The sequence below is a fragment of the Hylobates moloch genome, unplaced genomic scaffold (genome assembly GCF_009828535.3).
Source record: "Hylobates moloch isolate HMO894 unplaced genomic scaffold, HMol_V3 SCAFFOLD_1, whole genome shotgun sequence".
Taxonomy (NCBI): domain Eukaryota; kingdom Metazoa; phylum Chordata; class Mammalia; order Primates; family Hylobatidae; genus Hylobates; species Hylobates moloch.
This window is the reverse complement of record NW_026652276.1, coordinates 8,221,711-8,243,695: the sequence shown is the minus strand read 5'-3', so window position 1 is coordinate 8,243,695 and position 21,985 is coordinate 8,221,711. Positions and strand designations below refer to the sequence as shown.

The following is a 21,985-nucleotide window of genomic DNA, read 5'->3' as shown; positions in this document are numbered from 1 at the left end:
GGAGAATCGCTTGAACCCGGGAGGCGGAGGTTGAAGTGGGTCGAGATCGTGCCACTGCACTCCAGCCTGGCGACAAGGTGGGACTCCGTCGCAAAAAAAAAAAAAAAAAAAAATGTGAAAAACAATATTTTAGTGTCTTATGTATTAGACACGTATAGAATTTTACGTGTGTGTGTGTGTGTCTGACCTTTAAACAGGAAAACCCCGAAGCAGCCAGCGCTGCAGCCCCTCTCCCATATCCCCAGGTCTCTGAGGGCACCAGGACCTGAGGGCTGCAGAGCTGCAAATGGGGGTGAGGCCGGGCACAGGTCCTTTGCCATCTTGGGGCTCCCGGGGCCCTTAGGGAGTCAGGAAAGGCCACGGGACAGTGCTGTCCGGAAAGCAGCCCAGACTCCAGAGAGCAGAGAGGAAGGGGCCCCGGCCCAGTGGCCGTGCTGCTCGCGGAGCTCACACAGTCCCTCCCGCCGCCATCTTCATTCAGGGAGTCTCCTCCCTCGGCTCCCTGATTCTACTTCAACCTCCTAGAATCCACTCACCACAAAGCAGCCAGCGATCATGTCAACGCGTCCCCCTTCACACCCTCCAGCAGCCACTAACCACGCTCGAACCCTCACCTCTGCCATGGTCACGAGGTCACGCTCGCCTGCCCTGCCACCTCCACCTGGGACCTTTCTTCCCCAGATGCCCCCAGCGGCAGAGGGCATGCAGTCCCTGGCACATGGGCAGCCAAGATACTGAGGGGGAGGAGAGGGGGATTAGGGTGAGTGGGGCCAGATCCGACTCTTGCGGTCATTTGGGCAGGAAAAGATGAAATCTACCAGGGCAGACAGGACGAAAGGCAGATTTAGGAGAGACCCAGAGTCCGTGAGTCGGGGAGTGGGGGAGGATGAGGACGCCTGGGGGCCTCTGGTGAGGCCTGCACGGAGCTGATGCCACGGGCAGGTCCTGGGACTTGTGGTGGTGGTAAGCTGAGCAGTGTGAACTGAGCCTCACGCCCCAGTTCCGGGTGTGCAGAGTGCAAGTTCCTGGGGGCTGTGTGTGGCCTGGAGGCCTGAAGAGAGCTGGCTGGGAACATAGCCTGTGGCTTGGCCTGACTGCAAGCAGCACCTGCTTCACCCAGTGGCAGTGAGCGCAGAGCCAGGCAAGGGCAGGCGGCGCCAGAGCCGAGGGAGGGAGAGAGACAAGGAGTCCTGAGCAGAGGTAGGAGACGGCCTGTGGCAGAGGAGTCCTGGCGGCCAGGGGTCAGGCAGTGTCCTGGAGGAAGGGGGGTAGCAGCGCTGAAGCCACAGCAGCGTCCCCTGGAGGAGGGGCCAGGCTCTCGGGAACCTTGGAGAGAGTGGGAGGACAGGAAGCCCGCAGCAGGGCGGAGGCGGCAGCAGGACGGGGTGGTTCTGGAGACCTGAGGGCGTGGGAACCTGAAGGGAAAGCCAAGAGCCAGGCAGAGGGCGAGGCTGCGGGAGGGGAGGAAGGAGGGGGACCGTGTGACCGTGGATCGGCGGGCTCCTCATCGTGCTTCCGCAGTCCACATGGACTTCACCTGTTCCATAGAAAGCTCCAGGAGGAGGCACTCAAGGAGAGAAAAGAACTCAGGGGGCGGAGAAGGACCTGCCACCTTGGCGTGCTTTGTGTGCGCTCTGCATCAACAAGTTTCCGGTCCCTCTCAGTTTCCAAGCAGGAGTAAGAGAGAGTCAGAGAGGGCTCTGTCAGCTGCACGTCTGTGCAGACCCCAGCAATTACCTTTTCCTTCTCCCCAGGGCCCGTTGTTTCTGCTTTTCTTTTCCAATGTCATCTCTGATTGTACTGAAATCATCATCGTCGTCAATCAGGAGATTCTACATTTCAAAAGAAGTAATGAGCAGTGTCTTCTGACATCTTTTTAGCCTACATTTAAAAGAGGCATGTCTAAAAACTACCTATATTGACAAAAGGACAGATTCAAATTTACATAAACTAGGTGAATAACTGATTTAAAAAAATCCTCTTGCTCGATGAAAACAAACTCGGGGGTGGCAAGAAGAGCTCCACAAGGGAAATCAATTTCCAGCCATCTGACCTTTCCCTTCCGCTCCAGAAGCTTCCACTTGGAGTGGCCAAACAGGGGGGCTTTAAAGGGCTACCAGACAAGAACATGAAGACAGAGATCATCCACATCAGCACACGGATCTCTCATCGCTGCGCCAGAAGCACAGCTGTTCGCTTTATAGACACTGTCCGTCTGTTCTCACCTCTGTATTTCATGCTTCTGAGAGGCATGAACTTGGCTTTACTTCCTTGGCATCTCCTGCAAGACTTAACTGCAGGGTTTCACAAACACAGGCTGCTCCACGCGTTCCCGTGACAGGACAAGCCTCCTCCCTTTCCCAGGACTTGCAGGTTGTTTTCCACACGCATGTTATTTCCGTAAATGCTGCCCACAGGGAGGACACCTCAGGGGCGCACCCAGGAAGGGAAGTGCGTGTCAGAAAAGAGCAGTGCAGGGCCTGCGGGGTTCGTGCTGGGGGTTGCCCAGGTTGCTGGCTGCATTCTCAGGTGTGGAGGTGGGGAGCTGGCTCTGGCTACACATCACAGTTAAACTCTTCAATGACTGCGAGATTAACCAAGCTCTGCAGGAGGGTCTGGCTACTTCTCAGTGCCCCACCTCTGCTAGGAACATGTCGTGTCAAATATTATAATCTCTATTCTAATACACTGATATGATAAGCCAATATTATAATTTCTGTTCCAGTAAATTGCACATGACACAAGTTTTAAAAATTGTGGGGAGGCTGAAGCTGGGGAACGGGAGACTGAGGCAGGAGAATCGCTTGAACTTGGGAGGCGGAGGTTGCAGTGAGTCAAGATCGTGCCACTGTACTCCAGCCTGGGTGACAGAGTGAGACTCTGTCTCAAAAAAAAAACCCAAAAAACAAAAAACCTGTCAATTTCTTTCCACTTCATTCTATTACCTGTAATGCTTCAGTGAGCATATCCGTGTGTCTCCACACACCTATGGGCGAGTTATTCTAGGGAATACAGCTAGGAGTGGGACTCCTTGGTTGTATCGATGGGCATCTGTGTACTAAAATAACACCAAACTGCTCTCCAGAGTAGCTGCACCAACTTGTGCTCCCACTGGAGTGTTTTGTTTTTTTTTTGTTTTTTTTTTTTACACACTGTCTGACTCTGCCACCCTGGCTGCAGTGCAGTGGCATGATCTCAGTTCACTACAACCTCCACCTCCTGGGGTCAAGTGATCCTCCTGCATTAGCCACCCAAGAAGCTGGGTTTTGCCACGTTGCCCTGGCTGGTCTCAAACTCCTAAGTGCAAGTGATCTGCCTGCCTTGGCCTCCCAGAGTGCTGGGATTACAGGCATGGGCTACTGCGCCTGGCCATGTGTGTGGGAGTTCCCACGGTCTCATTAGCAAGGGCGGCTCCCTGCTGGATTCTGCAGTTCCCTGCAATTGGCAAGCTGATTCTCTTTTCATGTGTTTCCTGGCCATTCTGTTCTCCTCTGTGAACTGCCAGTGATAACCTTGGCCCAATTCTCTATTGGGTTATTTTTTGATAACAGATTTGCAGAAGATCTGCTGTCCATGCTGGAGAATAACCCTCTGCTGTCTTATTGCGTAGGTCTCTCGCCTGTTTGTGACTTCCCTTTTCACTGTTTTTTACGGTTTCCTTTGATGAACAAAAGTTCTCACTTCTAATGTAATGAAATTTATTGATTCTTTTATGGTTTGCACTTTTTGTTTAAGAAATCCTTCTTGCCAGGCGTGGTGGCTCACACCTGTAATCCCAGCTCTTTGGAAGGCTGAGGCAGGTGAACTGCCTGAACTCAGGAGTTCAAGACCAGCCTGGGCAATACAGCATAACCCTGTCTCTACCAAAAATACAAAAAATTAGCCGAGCGTAATGGCACGTGCCTGTGGTCCCAGTTACTTGGGAAGCTGACGTGGGAGGATCGCTTGAGCCCGTGAGGCAGAGGTTACAGTGAGGGGAAATCACGCTACTGCACTCCAACCTGGGTGACAGAGTGAGACCCCATCTCAAAAAATAAAAAAAAGAAGTCCTTAACCTGAAGTCAAAGATTTTCTTATGTCTTCTAAAGATTGAAAATGAGTGTTTTTCACATTTAAGTCTTCAACTGGATTGCCTGTTGACTATGGTGTGAGCAGAGGTAAGTATAGGTTTTATGGGGCCTGACGCTGACTCAAGTCAAGCATCTCTAATCCAGAAATCCGAAACTCAGTGGAGCATTTCAGACTTCAGATTTTTGGATTAGGGAGGCTCGACCGTTAAGTATAATGCAAATATTCCAAAACCCGAAAAAACCTGAAATCTGAGACAGTTTTGGTCCCAAGCATCTTGAATCATAGATACTCAACTTGTATAAAATTTATTTTACGGTTATGAAAATTAATGAATATGATTTTCCTACATAGATAATTTTCCAGCACCATTCATTGAATAACCCATTTTTTAATGTTGCCTCAAGTATCTGTCACGTTTCCTCACATGTGTGATTCTGTTTCTCGGCTTTCCACCCTGTCTGTGAGCCTGTTTGTCCACCCGTGCCTCCATGCTACACTGTCGCCACAGCTGTGATCAGTCCACACTTGGTGAGGCAAGGACCCTGTCCTTTTGCTTCTCACAGTGAGCCGAGATCGTGCCACTGCACTCCAGCCTGGGCAACAGAGCGAGATACTGTCTCAACAAAAAAAAAAAAAAAAAAAGAAAATCTTAGCTCTTTGGCCCTTTGCTCTAGTGTACAAATTTATGTTATTAATTTTATTTAATCTAATCTATGTGGATTTTCATTGGAATTTCACTGAATTTACAGACTTGGGAAGAACTGATACCTTTACTATTGTGAGGTTTGCCTTCCAAGAACACGACGTGGCTCTAACAGAAGCTTTCTTTAACACTGCTAAGTATGTTTTTGTATATTCCCCAGAAGGTTTTATACTGATCTTGGAACCTTCTGAACTCCTCCATCAGATCTAATCATTTATCTGTGTAGTCTCTTGAATCTCCTTTTTTTTTTCGAGACAGGATCTCTGTTGCCTGGGCTGCAGTGCAGTGGCACGATCTCGGCTCACTGCAACATCCACCTCCCTAGCTCAAGTGATCCTCCTACCTCAGCCTCCTGAGTAGCTGGGACTACAGGTGTGTGCTACCACACCCGGCTAATTTTTGTATTTTTTTGCAAAGACCAGGTTTCACTATGTTGTCCAGGCTGGTCTCGAACTCCTGGGCTCAAGTGATCCACCCACCTCAGCCTCCCAAAGTGTTGGGATTACAGGCATGAGCCACCGTGCCAGGCCTTGAATCTCCTTTGTAAGAACAGTTTTATATTTTCCTTTTCAAATTTCTTTTACTGCTCTTTCAATTTTTATTTACTTTTCTTCTGGCAGCGAGGGAGGAAATTCATTGCCCGTGTTGTTTAGTAGAGTGTTAAACAGAAGGGGCGGTTAGGGGAATCCTTACTTTGGGTCTCACTTTCATGAAAATGGAAGCTTTTGAAGCTGTCACGGTGTTGCTGCTAGAGGTTTTGGGTAGATATGTGCATCAGGTTAAGGCGTTTCCTTCTATTCCTAGTTTGCTCTAAGTTCTTTTTTAATGTCATGAATGAACACTGGGTTTTTAATAATAAGTTTTATTTTATGCTTTTTCTGCATCTCTTGAGTCTGGCAGGATTATTTCTTACATAATCTATTCTTCATGCTGCCCTCCTCGCATTCCTTAGATAACCTACTCTGACGTCATGTCACACAGTAGTGTTTTTAAAAACATACTTGCAGGGCTGAACTTGCTAGTATTTTACTTAGAATTTTCCATGTATGGTCAGAAGTGAAACTGGTCTGTATTTTATTTTACTGTCCTTGGCAGTTTGGATACTGAGGTTTCAGTAGCCTTGTAAAGTCAGTTGTCCAGTTTTCCCTCTTTTTTTATCCATTCTCTGAAACAATTTGTATAAGATGGGATTATCTGTGTCTTGAAGATTCAATAAAACGTCTCTATAAAATCATGTGACCCTCGTGGCTTCTCAAAGTGGTAAATTTGCTGTTAAACAACTTACCTTAACACCAACAGTATCTCCGTCTTTCAAGTAATATGGTGCCCCTTGCAAATAATCTTGTTTTTTTTTCTTTTTCCTCTTGGTTATTTGTTGGTTCTATGGGAAAATCAAACATCTTAAATAAGCAAAACTCAACCTCAAGTTCTCACTAAATTCTCTATCACTGTGAAAAATTGCATAACCTCATTGCTATGCCAGTAAGCCCCAATTTCTCTGAGACAGCCCCACAACTTTACCCAGCTAGATATCGGAAGCCACTCGAACTTTTCGGGAAAGTATTTGGCAATTTCAATCTTCTCCACGGGAAGACAATAGAAATCGGCAACTCTCTGCCTCAGGGAGCCGGCAGTCCCACCCTGGGCCACGTTCCACACCAGGTCCAGGGCAGGGGTGTAGGTCCTCTCACCAGGGATGCGCACCTGTGTCCTCAGCAGCATGTCCTGGGGGCTGCACCAGAAAACCGTCAAGTGCCAGATCCAAACAAACAAACAAAACCATGTGGTAACTTGAGGCATAGTGGGCAAAGCTTCTCCTCCAGCTTTTCTGGTTTTTATAAGGAGAGATTTTTCCCTAAATGCTGGATGCTAGTGGCAAACTCTTATTCCGCACTTCAATTTCCTTCAATCTTGGAATGAAGAGCGGAAATGAAGATCCCATTCTCGGTACACAGCAGAGCCGCCCAGACATGGTAGGGAGCCTTCCTCAGTGCGGGAGAAGAGGAAAGAGGTGGCAGCCTGAGCAGGTACAATGCGGCGGAGAGGGACAGGGGGAGAGGGACAGGGTGAGAGGGGCCTGGCCTGATAGCCCAGCAGCTGGCAGGAGGAGAGCGGGCTCGAGGTAGGCAGTTATGCCCTTGACTCTGGGGGCTGTAAATGTGACCTGCTATGAGGTAGCCAGGGAGAAGAACCTGAGGGTTGGAATTGGGAAGAGAGACACAGGGCGGGTGAGAGACAAGGCTGCAGCTGTGGGAGATGGGAAACCTTAGCAGGAGGAGCAGAAAGAACAACACTCAGCAAGGCAGGAGGAACAGGGATGCGCAGAGGTCAGCAGAGGCCATGGAGGAAAAGCTATAGATAAGAACTGGAAGGCAGCAAGGGGAAATGAAGACTGGTTCTTAGGATGCTGAGACAATGAGTGATTTTTAGATGTACTTCTATTAAGTGTTTTTACCATCAAAAGAGGTGATGCAATGAGAGAAATGAAATGACTGGAAAAAAGAGAGCTCATGGGAAGATGTGGGCCCATGGAATCAGGGGAGTGCAGAGTGCAAGAGCAGAGGCTGCAGAGCCCCATGTTCCCATGCAGGAGGGGGCTGCTGGCCAGGGAGTGAGGCTGAGGCCTGGAGCCCAGCACAGTGTGGCCAGAGGACGGAAAGGGCATCGGCACAGATGCTGAAGTTGCCAAGGAGGGGACAGAGGCTGCTGGAGAGAAACGGGAGGGACTAGAGGCCTCCTTGAGAGCAGGAGTGCCCTGGAAGTCGGTCAAGGACAGAAGAGCCCATGGAAGGGGCCTGAGGAGGCGCACAGCTGCTCTTCAAAAGGGCAAAAGGCACTGTGTCTATCAAAACCTGACACTGCTTACAACCATTGTGACAAAGGGTCAAAATCATAAAGCGCTCACACAAATTCCAAGAGAGGTTTTCCTTTAGACTTCATTACAGAAGCAGTTAAAATACACGAAATAACTCATTTATGCACTCACAAAATACAGTTTGCAAAAATGCCTGAACTTATTAGTCATCAAAGCACTGGAGCAAATGAGAACAAGATAATCATCTTTCATTTATCAATTTAGGAAACACCTAGACGATGAAATAGTCAATGCTGGTTTGTGGGTGAGGTAAAATAAATACTCATACTCTGAAACAACTTGCCTGAAAAAATACTTAACTATTTTAAGAGGTTTAAAATGTCCACACCATTTGGTCCTGGAATTCCCCTCTAGGAAACTATTTCTGGTTGTACAACTTAAGTATTAAGAATGCGTTTTTATAAAAACACTAAATACATGTTACACATGCTTGAAAGATAACTTTCTCATATAACAAGCAGACCACAAGAAGGATATTCACATCATAACAGGTAGGGCAAATCTTAATAGTTCATGATATTTACAAAACGACTTGTAAAATATTTTCCTACAGTGCAAAAAGAACAAGATGGTTTGATTGTAGACAATTTTGGGTGCATCTTTATTTAATAAATAATTATTGACTATGACATGGGCACAATTACTATTCTAGGTATTAAGGATATAGCAATGAATAAACCAAGTACTTATATTCTAGTAGTGGGAGACAGACACTAACAAATAAATCAGTAAGTACAGATATGTCAGGTGATACGGGGATGAAGAAAGTAGAATAAGGGGGCAGAGTGACGGGAGCGATGATGAATCTGTTGGATGGCAGACTGTCCGAACACACTGATGACAGCTGCGGGTGGGCCTCTTGCTGACACTTCGGGGTCATCATGGGGTCAATATGCACTTGGTGATTACTGAAAAATTAATTCTCCCTTATTGTTTTTATGGGAGAATAAGTCCCAAGTTTTAGACGCCAGACATACAAACATATTTCTAGAACACACTATGTTTCAAGTTGCTAGGCTACTCAGAAGCAGTGAAAAAAATGCTACACTATTAAGTTGTTAATGCTTAAAAAGGCAAACTATGTTAAGATATGTGTGTGTCACTTTAGATGCACAGTAGAATTTCTTACCCCAAGTTTTCTCCTTTCTGAAGGGGCTCTAAGCAGATCTCAATTCTCCGTCCTAGTTTATATTCCCTGATAATAAGTGAAACAAGATAATATTGAGTGACATAACATATAATTTTCTTGAATTTTTTTTTCCCCGAATTTTAAGCTTTTTTCTTAAGCAAAGGATTGTTTTCCGAGTACTTATAAGAACACCCAAACTTTTGAAAAAGGGGAAAAAATGAGAATCCTTGCTGTGGTGATTATTTAGATACTTGAGTCATTTCTTACTAAACATGTAGGTCTGGCTCTGGGAAGATGGCCAAACTGCCAAAGAAATTTCCCTCTGTTCAGCCGGGGTTAAGATTCTCATGCCAGTGACTTTGGGGTGGTAATCAGAACTGATTAAAAGCAGCCTTGGCCAGGCACAGTGGCTCACGCCAGTAACCCCAGCACTTTGGGAGGCCAAGGTGGAAGGATTGCTTGAAGCTAAGAGTTCGCGACCAGACTGGGCAACATAGGGAGACTTCGTCAAAACAAAAAATTAGCCTGGTGTCGTGGCACATGCCTGAGGTCCCAGCTACACGGGAGGCTGAGGTGGGAGGATCGCTTGAGCCCAGGAGGTTGAGGCTGTAGTTGAGCCATGATCATGCCACTGCACTCCAGCCTGGGCGACAGAGCCAGACCCTGTCTATTAAAAAAGGAAAGAAAAGGAAAGAAAGGAAAGAAAGAAAATAAAAGAAAGAAACAGAGAAAGAAAGAAACAAAAAGCCTCAAGGCTGCTTTTTGCAAAGGAAATGACCCAAACCTGCTCTTTAAGTTCAAAGATTCAGGAGAAGGATCAACTGAATCCAACATTTCTGGGTGAGAAACAGCCACTCCTACTTTCCATCTCACTCCAAATGCTTTTAAGTTATATAATGTCACAGTCACTGGAACATAGAAAAAATATACAACACTACATTTATACTTAACATGGAAACCTGAAGGCTTGCTGGAGTTTATGATGAAAAGTGTCACCCAAGTCACAAGCGTGGCATGACCAGGAATGGGCTTTGTTTTCACTCAGCTCAGAAGACGGATTCCTCCTCCATCCCTCGCAGCAGCCAGTGCGGCAGCAGCAGAGAGGGACGGTGTTGCGTCCAGCAAGGAACCTACCTGAGCGGCTGCCGGTCAGTTCGTAAAAGCCTGCCTGGGCGCTTCCTCTCCACCGTCCAGGCTCTGAGGTGGGCTGGGGATGGGACACCAAGCTCCAGGAAAGGGGGCAAGGTCATGGTCTAGAAAAAGAAACAGACATTTCTCCAACGGTTTTAAAAAGCACTCTTCAAAACATACTGTTTTAGAAAAAAAATGAAGCACTACACAGTGCTTCTCAAGGAAAGAATATCTCAAGTAATGATAACATCATTTTAAAAGTCACAGGAATCTCTCTCAAATGACACTAACCCTGAGTGGTCTTCATATTCCTCTGCACTGAAATCAGCTTGAGAAAGAAGTGAGTTCCCTATCTCTAAATCTGAGTCAAAAGCTTCTTTTTAATCATCATGTTTTAAAAATGAAACTTTGGAATTAACTTCCATGTGAGTAGAATTCACCAGGGCAGAGCCCACTCTGATAGTATAGCAAGGGACGCATCAGCCTTCCTCCACGCCAATGCAATTCTCCACCAGTGTTTGCTCTGCTGATGAATCAGCTTTTGATTTTGAAGTATTCCAAAATCTTTGGCTGCAATCAGTAGGCCCAAACTGCTTGTTCTAATTCTGAAGGGATCACTTTAAGCCCCTACTGATATACTTAGGTTGGCGCCTCTAAAATTACCAATATTCATCCATTTTTTGACCTAAAAACAGCAATTTTATATCTTTCGACTTAATATGAGAAAAAAAGTATCCTCCCATTTGTTCTCATGAGAATAAGGCTGTCTGCTTTTTCTTTTCTCCTTCCCTTTTTTTTTTTTTTTGAGACGGAGTCTCACTTTGTCACCCAGCCTGAAGTGCAGTGGCACGATCTCAGCTCATCGCAGCCTTCCCGTCCTGGGTTCAAGTGATTCTCCTGCCCTCAGCCTCCGAGTAACTGGGATTACAGGTGCCTGCCACCATGCCAGGCTAATTTTTTTTTTTTTTGTACTTTTAGCAGAGACGGGGGTTTTAACATGTTGGCCAGGTTGGTCCCAAACTCCTGACCTCAAGTGATCCGCCTGCCTCAGACTCCTAAAGTGCTGGGATTACAGGCATGAGCCACCACACCCAGCCAATGTATGCTTTTTCTTGAGGAAGGGTATTTCATACACTGAGGGCGCACAAAAGCCAAACATCAACAACCACTAGTCATATACAGGCCCCACATTTTCTCCTCTAAGAGAAGAAAGGAATGCTCATTTCAGTCCGACAGTAGGCGGATGCTTCTTCAACACTGCACTGTACTTAATCCAGCCTTTCCATGTGGATAAAACCCTCCTTCTCTGTGAATTTAATGCAAAAGAAACAACACAATACCTAGAATATCTAGTTTAGCATCCTAACATAAAAGCTGGTGTTCTAACCTCCTGGAAAACTGGTAACACAGCTTTTCATAACAACATTTAACATATGGGTCACAATGGTACACAAACAATGTAAATAAAGGGATAAAGTGAATGCTTTACAAATGTTCCAAGAAACCATGTTTCCCTAAAAAAATAAAAATGAACAAAAGCCGCAAGTCACTGAGGATAGATTGAAACAAAAGCACAGCATGCCTGTCAGAGGAGGGACCAGTGAGGCCACGAGGAGCCATCTGCACCACGGGCATGTGTTGCCTGCGGGTACTTACCACTGAACATGGCATATGACAAATGCCATATCAGAACAGACTGTAATTGAGGGAAAAGGAGATAGAAGAATATATTAATATCTCACTGGAAGAAGCCACATTACCACTAAGTTATGGTGCACGAAGAAGTCTGACCTGAGACTTCAGCTCCGCCAGCGTGGCATCTTCTGAGATCTCTATGTCTCCCAAGTAGAGGAGAGAAACTTGCGCAGGCTCGTTCCCAGAAGCACCTTCCAAAGGACAGAGCGGGATGTTTACAAGGAACTTGAAACTTATTTTGTGTTTCTGAAATACATTGCCATGTTTTGATATTGTAAATAGGTTATAAAAATTCCACTCAAGAGCCTCAGCATCCAAGTCTTATGAGGAGGCCCTGTCTGGCAGGTGAGCAGGCAGGGACATGATGTCGGCAGACTCCCAAGAGGTATGTGACACTTATGCTCCTACCTCGAATGTACTTTTTCACATTCTCTCCTTCCTCAAAGAGGACTTTTTGGGTAGGATACGCTGCCTGCATTCTGTATGTTAGCTTCCTATTTCCTCCTCATAGCACTCATCCCAACCTGTTGCTCGTGTGTGTCGGTGTGTGTGTGTCTGTGTGCAGGTGTTTCATCTGCCTCCTCAAAACAACAGAGTTTTCAAGAGGAGGCAGGCCATCTATCTTGTCTCCCCAGTTCTTGGTACAATGAGTGCCACATAGTAAATGCCCAATAAGTGTTTATTTATAAGGAAATCTTGACAATAAGAAGGCCTTTCCAAGTTTGTTTAAAAAAAGGGAAAAACGCAATGCTTTCTCATCAAAAACAATATAAAAGCTGGCAACTAAATTTAGACTGTCTTCATTTATTTTTGCTTTAACTGTCTTTACTGCTGAGCATGCCACTAATGCATAGCAAGAAATTACAGAGAGATTAGAAGTCAACTAAGTACATGAGAAGTTCCTCTTGTGTCTTAAGGAAATTACAGGCTGACACTACAGGAAAGACAATTTTAGGAAATTCTAAAGAATGAAATATATAATCACATGCTACATAATGATTTGGTCAAAGACCACACATGTGATATGATCCTATAAAATTATAATACTGTATTTTCACTGTACCTTTTTCTGTTTAGATATACAAACACTTGCCACTGTGTTATGATTAGCCTTCAGTATTCAATATGGTAAGCTGCTGTACAGGTCTGTAGCCTATGAGCATGAGGCTACACCACATAGCCTAGGTGTGTAGGAGGCTCTACCATCTAGGTTTGTGTAAATCACTCTACCATGTTCACACAATGACGAAATTGTCTGACGATGCATTTCTCAAAACATATTCATGTTAAGTGACACATGAGTGTGTTTCCCATGTGTTGTGTACAGATGTATTACCAAAAAAAGAACCTCTTATTTACTTTTCATGTAGAAACATACTGATTAAACATGCTTTTACAATCTATATCCAATTCTATATGTAACTAGAATTCTCTTTTTTTTTTTTTTTGAGACAATCTCGCTCTGTCACCCAGGCTGGAGTGCAGTGGCGCGATCTCGGCTCACTGCAAGCTCCGCCTCCCGGGTTCACACCATTCTCCTGCCTCAGCCTCCCCGAGTAGCTGGGACTACAGGCGCCCACCACCATGCCCGGCTAATTGTTTGTATTTTTTTTTAGTAGAGACGGGGTTTTACCGTGGTCTCAATCTCCTGACCTCGTGATCTGCCCGCCTCGGCCTCCCAAAGTGCTGGGATTACAAGCGTGAGCCACCGCACCCGGCCATGTAACTAGAATTCTATCACCAAAGCATTTTTAGCATTAGTTAACATGAGCTAGTGTAACCCAACTAAAAAGTAACTTTATGCCAATTTTATAGCTCATTCAACATTACTCTCTCTATATAATCCTAACTTCAAAGAATAAGGAGATAAGAATTTGACTCATTTATATTAATTTTATTACTGAGGCTGAAAAGATTAAAAAGAAATATAAGTAATATACTTCAAGGCACTAGAAAAACTAAATAAGTAAAGCATGATAAAAAGAAAAACATAGCTAAAGAGTTGGGCCTATTAAAAATATACTCGCTCCATTTCTTTATAATGAAGTGGAACTCCTCTTTGTACAAGGGCAACTGAACTCACTGATAGTGACTTCTGCCCATCACGTGTGCAGCTAAGTGCTGAGTAAGACAACATGCTTGTACTTGTCTATATTCCTTCTCAGAAGTCAGTGAGATGATATCGAATGCCCTAGAAGCAGTTCCTGAGGGTTTTGAGGCAGAAAGATTGGAAGACACGTAGGATGTGGACTCCTGGTCTCTGCCCCTGTGGGCTAAAATGACATCACTAGAACTGGTTGAAGTCTCAATATTCTGGTACATGGTGATAAATGGGGCCCCTGTTGCCCTGAGGATCTTGAGAGATGATACATAAAAGTCTTTGGAAAGTGTAATATATTGATATAATAATAAACAACAAGATATATAGTGCTTTACAGAGGTTACAGAGCACGTACAGAAATGGCACAGTGTTATTATTATGTGATGTCTGGAATGACTTATGAAATTAATAGGTCTTGATTTTCAAGATCTTACATTTTAAAAATAAATATTTCAATGGACTCTCAGAGCACAGGCAGTCAATTTACTTCTCTTTATGATGCACTGGCTGCTGAAATCCCATTCTGTTCTCACCTTGGCTAGAAGCGGCTCTCCAAACTCTGCCCCGAGAGGAAGTACAGTTGGTCTGGTCCTGATGACTCTCCCAGTGTCCTGAGGGACCCTGAAGCTGGTACCACCAGATGGGCACCTTTAGGAAACCCTGAAGAATGGAGCATGTTTAACTGCTGTGATTACAAAGATTAAGTGAAACTCCACTTTTACTTCCATAGAAAGAAACATCTTGATGACCTAAGATGTTCTTGAACTTATCATTTTTCCTTTTAGATTTATTAACTGTCATAAATTATACTTGTTTTTACAATCAAAAATTTAAAATCATAAAAATCAGACTTTGGGGTGACTGGACTAAATGTCCCTTGCTTAGAAGTATCTTAGTAGATGATATAAATGAGAAGCATAAACAAGAACAACGCATTTGCTTGAACACACTATACCAGCGTTTCCGGGCGCTGTCCAAGCACTGCTGGCCCAGGATACCAGTCCCAGCAGCGCCATTTATCACCAGATGGAAGAGCCCATTGATCTAAGTTAGGTTTCTGATACAAACTAAAGGAAATAAACCCATTGTCTTATACATACCCTGTAATTTCAGTTTTACTTATTTAGCTAGTTCTTCCCACCTCATTTTTTGTTAGTGAAGAATTTTAACAGGTTTATTAAGAGATAAAAGGTGCTACTGTTGCAGCACTTAATTTCCAACAACAGAAGATGAGAATAAAAATTAACCACCTAAAACATTTTAAATAGATAGTTCAAGAAATGTGCATTAGAATATTTTTCTGTTTATCAGATTAGTGAAGATTAACAAATATTCGACCTTCATTCGATTAAATAAATGTAAATCAGAACAACAAAATTCCATTTTTTTTTTTCACCTAGCAGACTGTCAAAAACCAGAAAATTATGTTGGTCAAAATATGGGTAAACTTGAACACTTGTAAGTTGGTAGCAGGAATATAAACTGCTGAGAAGTTTCTGTAGAATAATTTGCCTGTACCTGTCATATTTTAAAATGTGCAACTCCTTTGACCCAGCCATTCCACGTTTAGGAATTTACATTCTGATATACTAGTGCATGCATAGAAAGCCACGTATGCAAGAATATTCTTACAAATTGTTTATGGGACCAAAAACCATGAACTAACTTCAAGAACCCTCTTCAAAAGATTTTTGGCTGGGCTTGGTGGCTCATAGCTGTAACCCCAGTACTTTGGGGAGGCTGAAATGGGAGGATCAATTAAGCCCAGGAGTTCAAGACCAGTGTGGACAAGAAAGTGAGACAAAAATAAAAAAATGTTTAAAAATTAGCCAGGCACAGTGCTGTAGTCCCAGCCCAGGAGATCAAGCTTGCAGTGAGCTACGATCATGCTGCTGTACTTCAGCCTGGGTGACAGAGCCAGACCTTTTCTAAAAAAAAAAAAAGACTGTGCAATTTCAGTTCTAGGAATTTATCCTGTAGATATACTCATATACAAGCAAAATGGCATATATATATGTGTATATATACACATATATACACATACATATATATGTATGTGTATATATATAATAGATATATTTTTTACATTGTTACTTGTATCAACAAAAGACTGGAAATGACCTAAATATTCTTCAAAAAGAGACTGGTTAAATAACTTATAGTTCTCCAAACAATGGAATATTATGAAGCTACTAAGTTGAATGAGATAGCTTTACAGCATATACTAGGAGATAAAATATTAATGAAAAAAATCTAGGTACAGAATAGGTTGCCTAGCAAATATTCTTTTGTGCAAATAAAAAGGAATAAATCTGTATATGTGTGGATATATATGCTATGTATATACACAGTGAACTATGTATTTAAAATATTTTACATGGTTAGTCTTCACATTCTCATTGTCTATTGTTTGAAATTAAGTGTTGTAACAATAACACCTTTTATCTCTCTTTTTGTTTTTTTTTTTACTTTTTAAATTTTTATTGAAAAGAGACAGGGTTTCACCATGTTGCCCAGGCTGGTCTTGAACTCCTGAGCTCAAGCGATTTGCCTGCTTTGGCCTCCTAAAGTACTGGAATTACAGACATGAGGCACTGCGCCTAGCCTACCTTTTATCTCTTAATGAACCTATTAAAATTCTTCAGTAACAAAAAATGAGGTGGGAAAAGCTAGCACACTTCAGTGTGTGCAAGTGTGTGTGTATATTAAAAAGCAAAGACCTTTGGAAGGATGCAGAGAAAAGCAGCTGCCTGTTAGGGAGAGGACGCTGGGTGGCTGGAGCCAGAGACAGTATGGACACTTGCTTTTCTCATAACACTTGGAATTTTGTATCATGAGTACTGCCTATTCAAAAATTAACTTTAAAGATCATTGTACAAAATATAATAGAATTCTACAAAGTTATGAAAATGAATAAGGTAGGTGTGTATGTGCTGATATGAGGAGCTCCGCAAGATACAGTAAGTGAATAAAAGCAAACAAAACAAGTGTAAAACAATGTAGCGAATACATTAAAAAGGATATGCACATATTTGCCTTCAGCAACAAATATGTTTAATGTTTTTCTTAGAAGGATACAGGAGGAAAAATCAGCTAACTGTGGCTCTCTCTGGAGAGAAAAGGTGTAGGAGTGATTTCTGCTTTTCATTTCATAGCCTGTACTGTCTGACTTTTCTAATCATAAGCAAATAGTTATCTGAGTCTTGGAATTTGAGGCCATTTGTTTCTCTTTTGGGTTCACCTTTACGTGCATCCTCAGTTTAAAAGAAACGATATTGGTTTTAGAAAGTAGTGCTATGCAATGCTTACGAAAGGGCAGTGAAATGAGCCCTCTCTTATGCTACTGCATATAACACCAAGGCTTTAAAGAGGTCACACCTTTGGACTTAGGAATTCCACATTTAGAACTATTTTCAGAAGGACTTATTTCAGTACTATTTGTAAAAACAAAATGTTAAAAACAAGGTAAGTTTCCAACAATGAGGACATAGATGAATTAAGTTAGTAAAACATTGCCTTGGATATGATGATTATTTTTGGATTTTATGAGAAGGTTAAAATGTCAAATATAAAAAGTAGGAAATAAAAATGTTATATATAATTGATTTTAATTTTGTGTGAGAATATTTACAAGTTAGGAAACATATCTGATTGATAGCCTTTGGGGAAAGTTCTCCCTTCTCCTTATGACTGTCTGAATTTCCCCGTTTTCCCTAAATGAGGCTATATCATCTCTGTAATCAGATAACAATAATTATTACTTATGAGATGTCTATTCAGAAGTAAAATCTTACCGGAGGAGGAAGTTGTCCTTCAATTAAAAGCAAAGTATCTCCAGAACATATCAGAAGTTCTTTCAGTGTTGCATCCTGGGAAGACAGAAATGCTTTTTTGTCACTTATGACTTCTGAAAGGAGCAGATCACTGGATCTTTTTAAAACCCCATGCCTCTATTATCTTTTCAAAAATTAAATGAATAATAAGCAGATATGGAAGACACAGGAAATAAGCTAAGACTATAAAATCAGTACAGCATTATTTGTTAAATTGTGGGGCATAAGCTGTACGTTTGACAAAAGATCTGAGGCAAGGGAGTTAGATGAGATGAGAAATGAGAGATTGATTTACAGAAGATGAAATTTTAATTAATCCTAAAAAGATGGGTTGGATTTGGAAAGCTAGAGAAAATAAGAGAAGGAATTTCTTATGAAAAAAAGGACAAGGGCCAAGTTAAGGTTGATAGTAAATACGGCTTGTTTTGGTAAAGCGCTGAGGCCACACTGATTCGAGTGGAAAGTACTAGGAGGTCACACCGGACTGGAAGGGCAGGCACTAACCCCAGCACATGGAATAGAAATGAAGAAGCCACACAAGATTTCTGAGGAGATTTTCCAGATCAATTTGGCTGTAATACGCATGACATTGAAGCAGGGAACGCCTGGGCCCAGGAAAGCCATAATAATTTAGGTGAGAGGCATACGAAGGCTTGGACCTGGAGCCAAGCGTGGGAATGGTCAGGGAAGGGGTGGAAAAGCTGACAGTTTGGAGGCTGAGAGGAAACATGAAGAATGAAAGATAAGGAGGGTAAACCATATTTTACTCTTGAAGATTAGGATGGGAAAGATACCTGGTAAGGCTGGAACGAGAAGCCAGTTCCAAGGGTAATGAGTTGGCTTCTGGCTGAATTCTTTGATGCCAATTTGAGAATTAATAGAGAAGAAAATGCTGAAGCTATTTGGGTAGATATATTCTTCTGACATCCAAATTTTATGTCCTAAAGATGCTTTGAGGTCCACTTCTTACTCCAGGCAGTCAAACTCCTGGCCAGGCCCCAAGAGGGGCCTCTCGCTACTGACTTACTGACTGCTAAACAGCAAAGAGCACTCCAGGGCAAGGCCCCAGCATACCTCCCTAAATCAACCTTCTGCTGGCATTCAGTGCCCCTTCTTACAGAACAGGAAGCAGGCAGGTGAAGCCTGGGGAAAGGGCGGCTGACCACAGCTCCCTCAGACTTGCTACAGAGCTTTATTTTGGGTCTACTTCTAAGGCTACACATTTGAACTGGGAAATAGCATGCTATTTGGACCAACAAGATGACTAACCAGATTCCAACTATCCTGTGATAAAATTATTCCTAAGGCTACCCTAAGAGTTTGGCTGGATCAAGAGTTTGGACCAAAGCCTAACTTAGGAATGGTTGGTAAGAAATTCTGCCACCATTACCTTACAGAGAAACTCTGAGATCAAAACATTCAGGGGCCAAAACTTCAGAGTGTATCTATAAAATTCCTTCATGAGCTCAAGTGTCATTTGTTCTGTGAAGTTCTCTGCCTTCTCATGAACTGCTCCTCCTAGAGGCATACTCTCATGGCAAGGGGGTTTACCACAGATGTCAGAAATGTTCCCACTGCACTGTGACTTCCCCTTTATCAAAAAACTATAGTAAGAAAAAAGTAAAATAGACCCATTCATAGATATTTGTATCCTACAGAAAGTAATTAAAGCTTTCTCATGAGTGGAATGGGTATCTTGTACGAAAATATGACATAAATGTAATCATATGAAAGTACAATGTATAGAAATCATCTTACTTCTTCACATAAAGGCTCCCCAGCTTCATAGCACCAATCCATTTTTCGTAAATGCCAGGCATCTCCTATAAAGGAGTCAAAATTGGGATTAAAAAAAAATTCGAGGTTAAGTGAGACGTTGCATGTAACTTCTAGAAGAATATCTTGCACCCAGAGCACCTTAACTTCCTTTCCAGATAATAAAGCTATGGGCCTCCATGTTAATGAAGTCTAAGAACAGCAAAGTGCGCTACTGAAATCAGAATGAAGTGTCATCAAGCTCACTGACATGATCTCACCTGGAAAGTTGCTTCAGTTATCTTAGATTTTTTTTTTTTCATTCATTTTACATTCCCTCATCTATACCACAAAAATACTGACATGAAACAGAATGCACTGAAATTTGGAATCAATGAAACTGAAAGGAATCAGTGGAAGACCTGCGTGGCTCCAGGTGGTATACATCTTAGTGTTATTTCTTTTTATTTTTTATTTTAAGTTCTGGGGTACATGTGCAGGATGTGCAGGTCTGTTACACAGGTAAACGTGTGCCATGGTGGTTTGCTGCACCTATCAACTCATCATCTAGGTATTAAGCCCAGAATGTATTAGCAATTTTTCCTGCTCTCCCTCCCCGACTCCCACCGCCCCCCCGACACCAACAGGCCCCAATGTGTGTTCTTCCCCTCCCTGTGTCCATGTGTTCTCATTGTTTGGCTCCCACTTATAAGTAAGAACATGTGGTGTCTAGTTTTCTGTTCCTGCATTAGTTTGCTGAGGATAATGACTTTCAGCTCCATTCATGACCCTGCAAAGGACATGATCTCATTCCTTTCTATGGCTGCATAGTATTCCATGGTGTATATGTACAACATTTTCTTTATCCAGTCTATTATTGATGGGCATTTGGGTTGATTCCATGTCTTTGCTATTGTGAATAGTGCTGCAATGAACAGACATATGCATGTATCTTTATAATAGAATAATTTATATTCCTTTGGATATATACCCAGTATTGGGATTGCTGGATCAATGGCATTTCTGGTTCTAGGTCTTTGAGGAGTTGCCACACTGTCTTCCACAATAGTTGACCTAATTTACATTCCCACCAACACTGTGAAACATTCCTACTTTGTACCTTTGCTGGATCTTATCTAAGTTCTCTACTCAGAGCTATACCATTAGTTTCCTTTCAGCATGCCAACAAGAACCAGGAGAATTCATTATGTACATATGGAAGTGTCAACTACTTTTTATTTCTCCACACCCTATAAATTTCTTTCAGCATGCCAACAAGAACCAGGAGAATTCATTATGTACATACGGAAGTGTAAACTACTTTTTATTTCTCCACACCCCATAAATATTTTTCAGCATGCCAACAAGAACCAGGAGAATTCATTACGTACATATGGAAGTGTAAACTACTTTTTATTTCTCCACACCCTATAAATTTTTTTTCCTACAACCCTGGAGAAAAAAAAAGTAAAAAAATTTTTTATTAGGCTTTTAGGCTTTTAAGTAATACGTCATCATGGTAAGTAACTTACCTTGTAGGCCAGATTTCTTCAGCATTAACTTTAAACACTGTAAAGAAAAACAATGTCCAATGTTAGTTTTCTGCTTCTGAGTTACAGTTCTAGGACAAACACCCTTTTTCGACCCTAGGCCTATTTAAGTCTGACTATATTTAATGATTCTTGAATAGGTAAAGACAGACATAGTTATGAAGATAATACACGAGGCAGCTTTCCTTTCTAAAGGCTAGATAGGGCCAATTCAGGAAGAGGAAAAAGCAGTTTCTGGTGTTTGCAAGCAGGACTTAGTTCAAAGTTTCATCCAACTCCCCGGTTTGAACCATGACTTTCTTCCTATAAGGATTAACTGTGTGTCTTTGGCCAGATATGATTAATCAAGCTAATTTCATGGACATTAAACTCAGAATCCTGTAAAAGGCGATTAGCCCTTATTTAGCATCCATGAAACACAACTGATCATATAAAAACTCACAAGAACTGTGCAAGCTGTGATGTCATGGCATAATGCAAAAATGAGACAATATTAACAAAAGTTTAAATAAAACACAAATAGTAATTAAAACAATTTCTTGAGAGAAAAACATTGCTAATTAAATCTTGGACAAGCGAGCAAATACAATTTGATTTCTATTACACTAGAGCAAAAGAGAGCAAAAATAAGGATAATCACTGCTGTACTGTTTGTAATAAAAGAAAAATGGCAAAAAACCCCCCACCAAAATACACATTAATGGGAGATTTTTTAAAAAGTAGGAAATGTCTTAAAGCAGTTCAAAGAAAAAAACAGATTCATATATATTGGTCTTAAAAGATCTTTAAAATATTTTAAGTGAAACAAAGTTCTAGTACAATACATGCAAAGTGATCCCATTTATAATTTAAAAGAAATCACAGAAGCAAAGCACACTCTTCATTTCTATATGTATGTATATAAACACATGCTGGTATAGGCACAGCAAAGGTCTGGAGGGACACACACTCTACTGATGTGGATAAGATGATGTTATTTGATTGCAACAGTGACTTCTAGAGAAAGGACTAGAATAGAGTGATAACCAAGGGGGATTGTTAATCCCCTAGAAGTTTAAAAAGTGAGAAGAAATCCATGATTACTTGTATGATAAAAAATAAAAGAAGGCTTTAAAATATAATTATAGATTGTTTAGAAAATG

At 42.3% G+C, this 21,985-nt stretch overlaps 1 protein-coding gene across 6 annotated transcripts in view; it reads right to left on the bottom strand.

The window, feature by feature from the left end:
• The window catches only part of USP40 (ubiquitin specific peptidase 40), a 96,641-nt gene that overhangs the window by 3,941 nt on the left and 70,715 nt on the right, over positions 1–21,985 (bottom strand). For 3 of the 6 annotated variants that reach the window (XM_032753736.2, XM_058437060.1, XM_058437059.1), the window contains exons 22-31: positions 20,826–20,862; positions 19,297–19,361; positions 17,500–17,574; positions 14,239–14,365; positions 11,701–11,795; positions 9,913–10,031; positions 8,779–8,844; positions 6,296–6,506; positions 6,060–6,155; positions 1,738–1,832 (exon numbers count right to left, since the gene is read on the bottom strand). In XM_032753736.2, coding sequence (XP_032609627.1) covers positions 1,738–1,832; positions 6,060–6,155; positions 6,296–6,506; positions 8,779–8,844; positions 9,913–10,031; positions 11,701–11,795; positions 14,239–14,365; positions 17,500–17,574; positions 19,297–19,361; positions 20,826–20,862 — 986 coding nt within the window. Of the gene's footprint in view, positions 1–1,737; positions 1,833–6,059; positions 6,156–6,295; positions 6,507–8,221; positions 8,576–8,778; positions 8,845–9,912; positions 10,032–11,565; positions 11,583–11,700; positions 11,796–14,238; positions 14,366–17,499; positions 17,575–19,296; positions 19,362–20,825; positions 20,863–21,985 lie in introns of those variants that run through there. The other 3 variants (XM_032753739.2, XM_032753740.2, XM_058437066.1) reach the window with 3 other exon arrangements.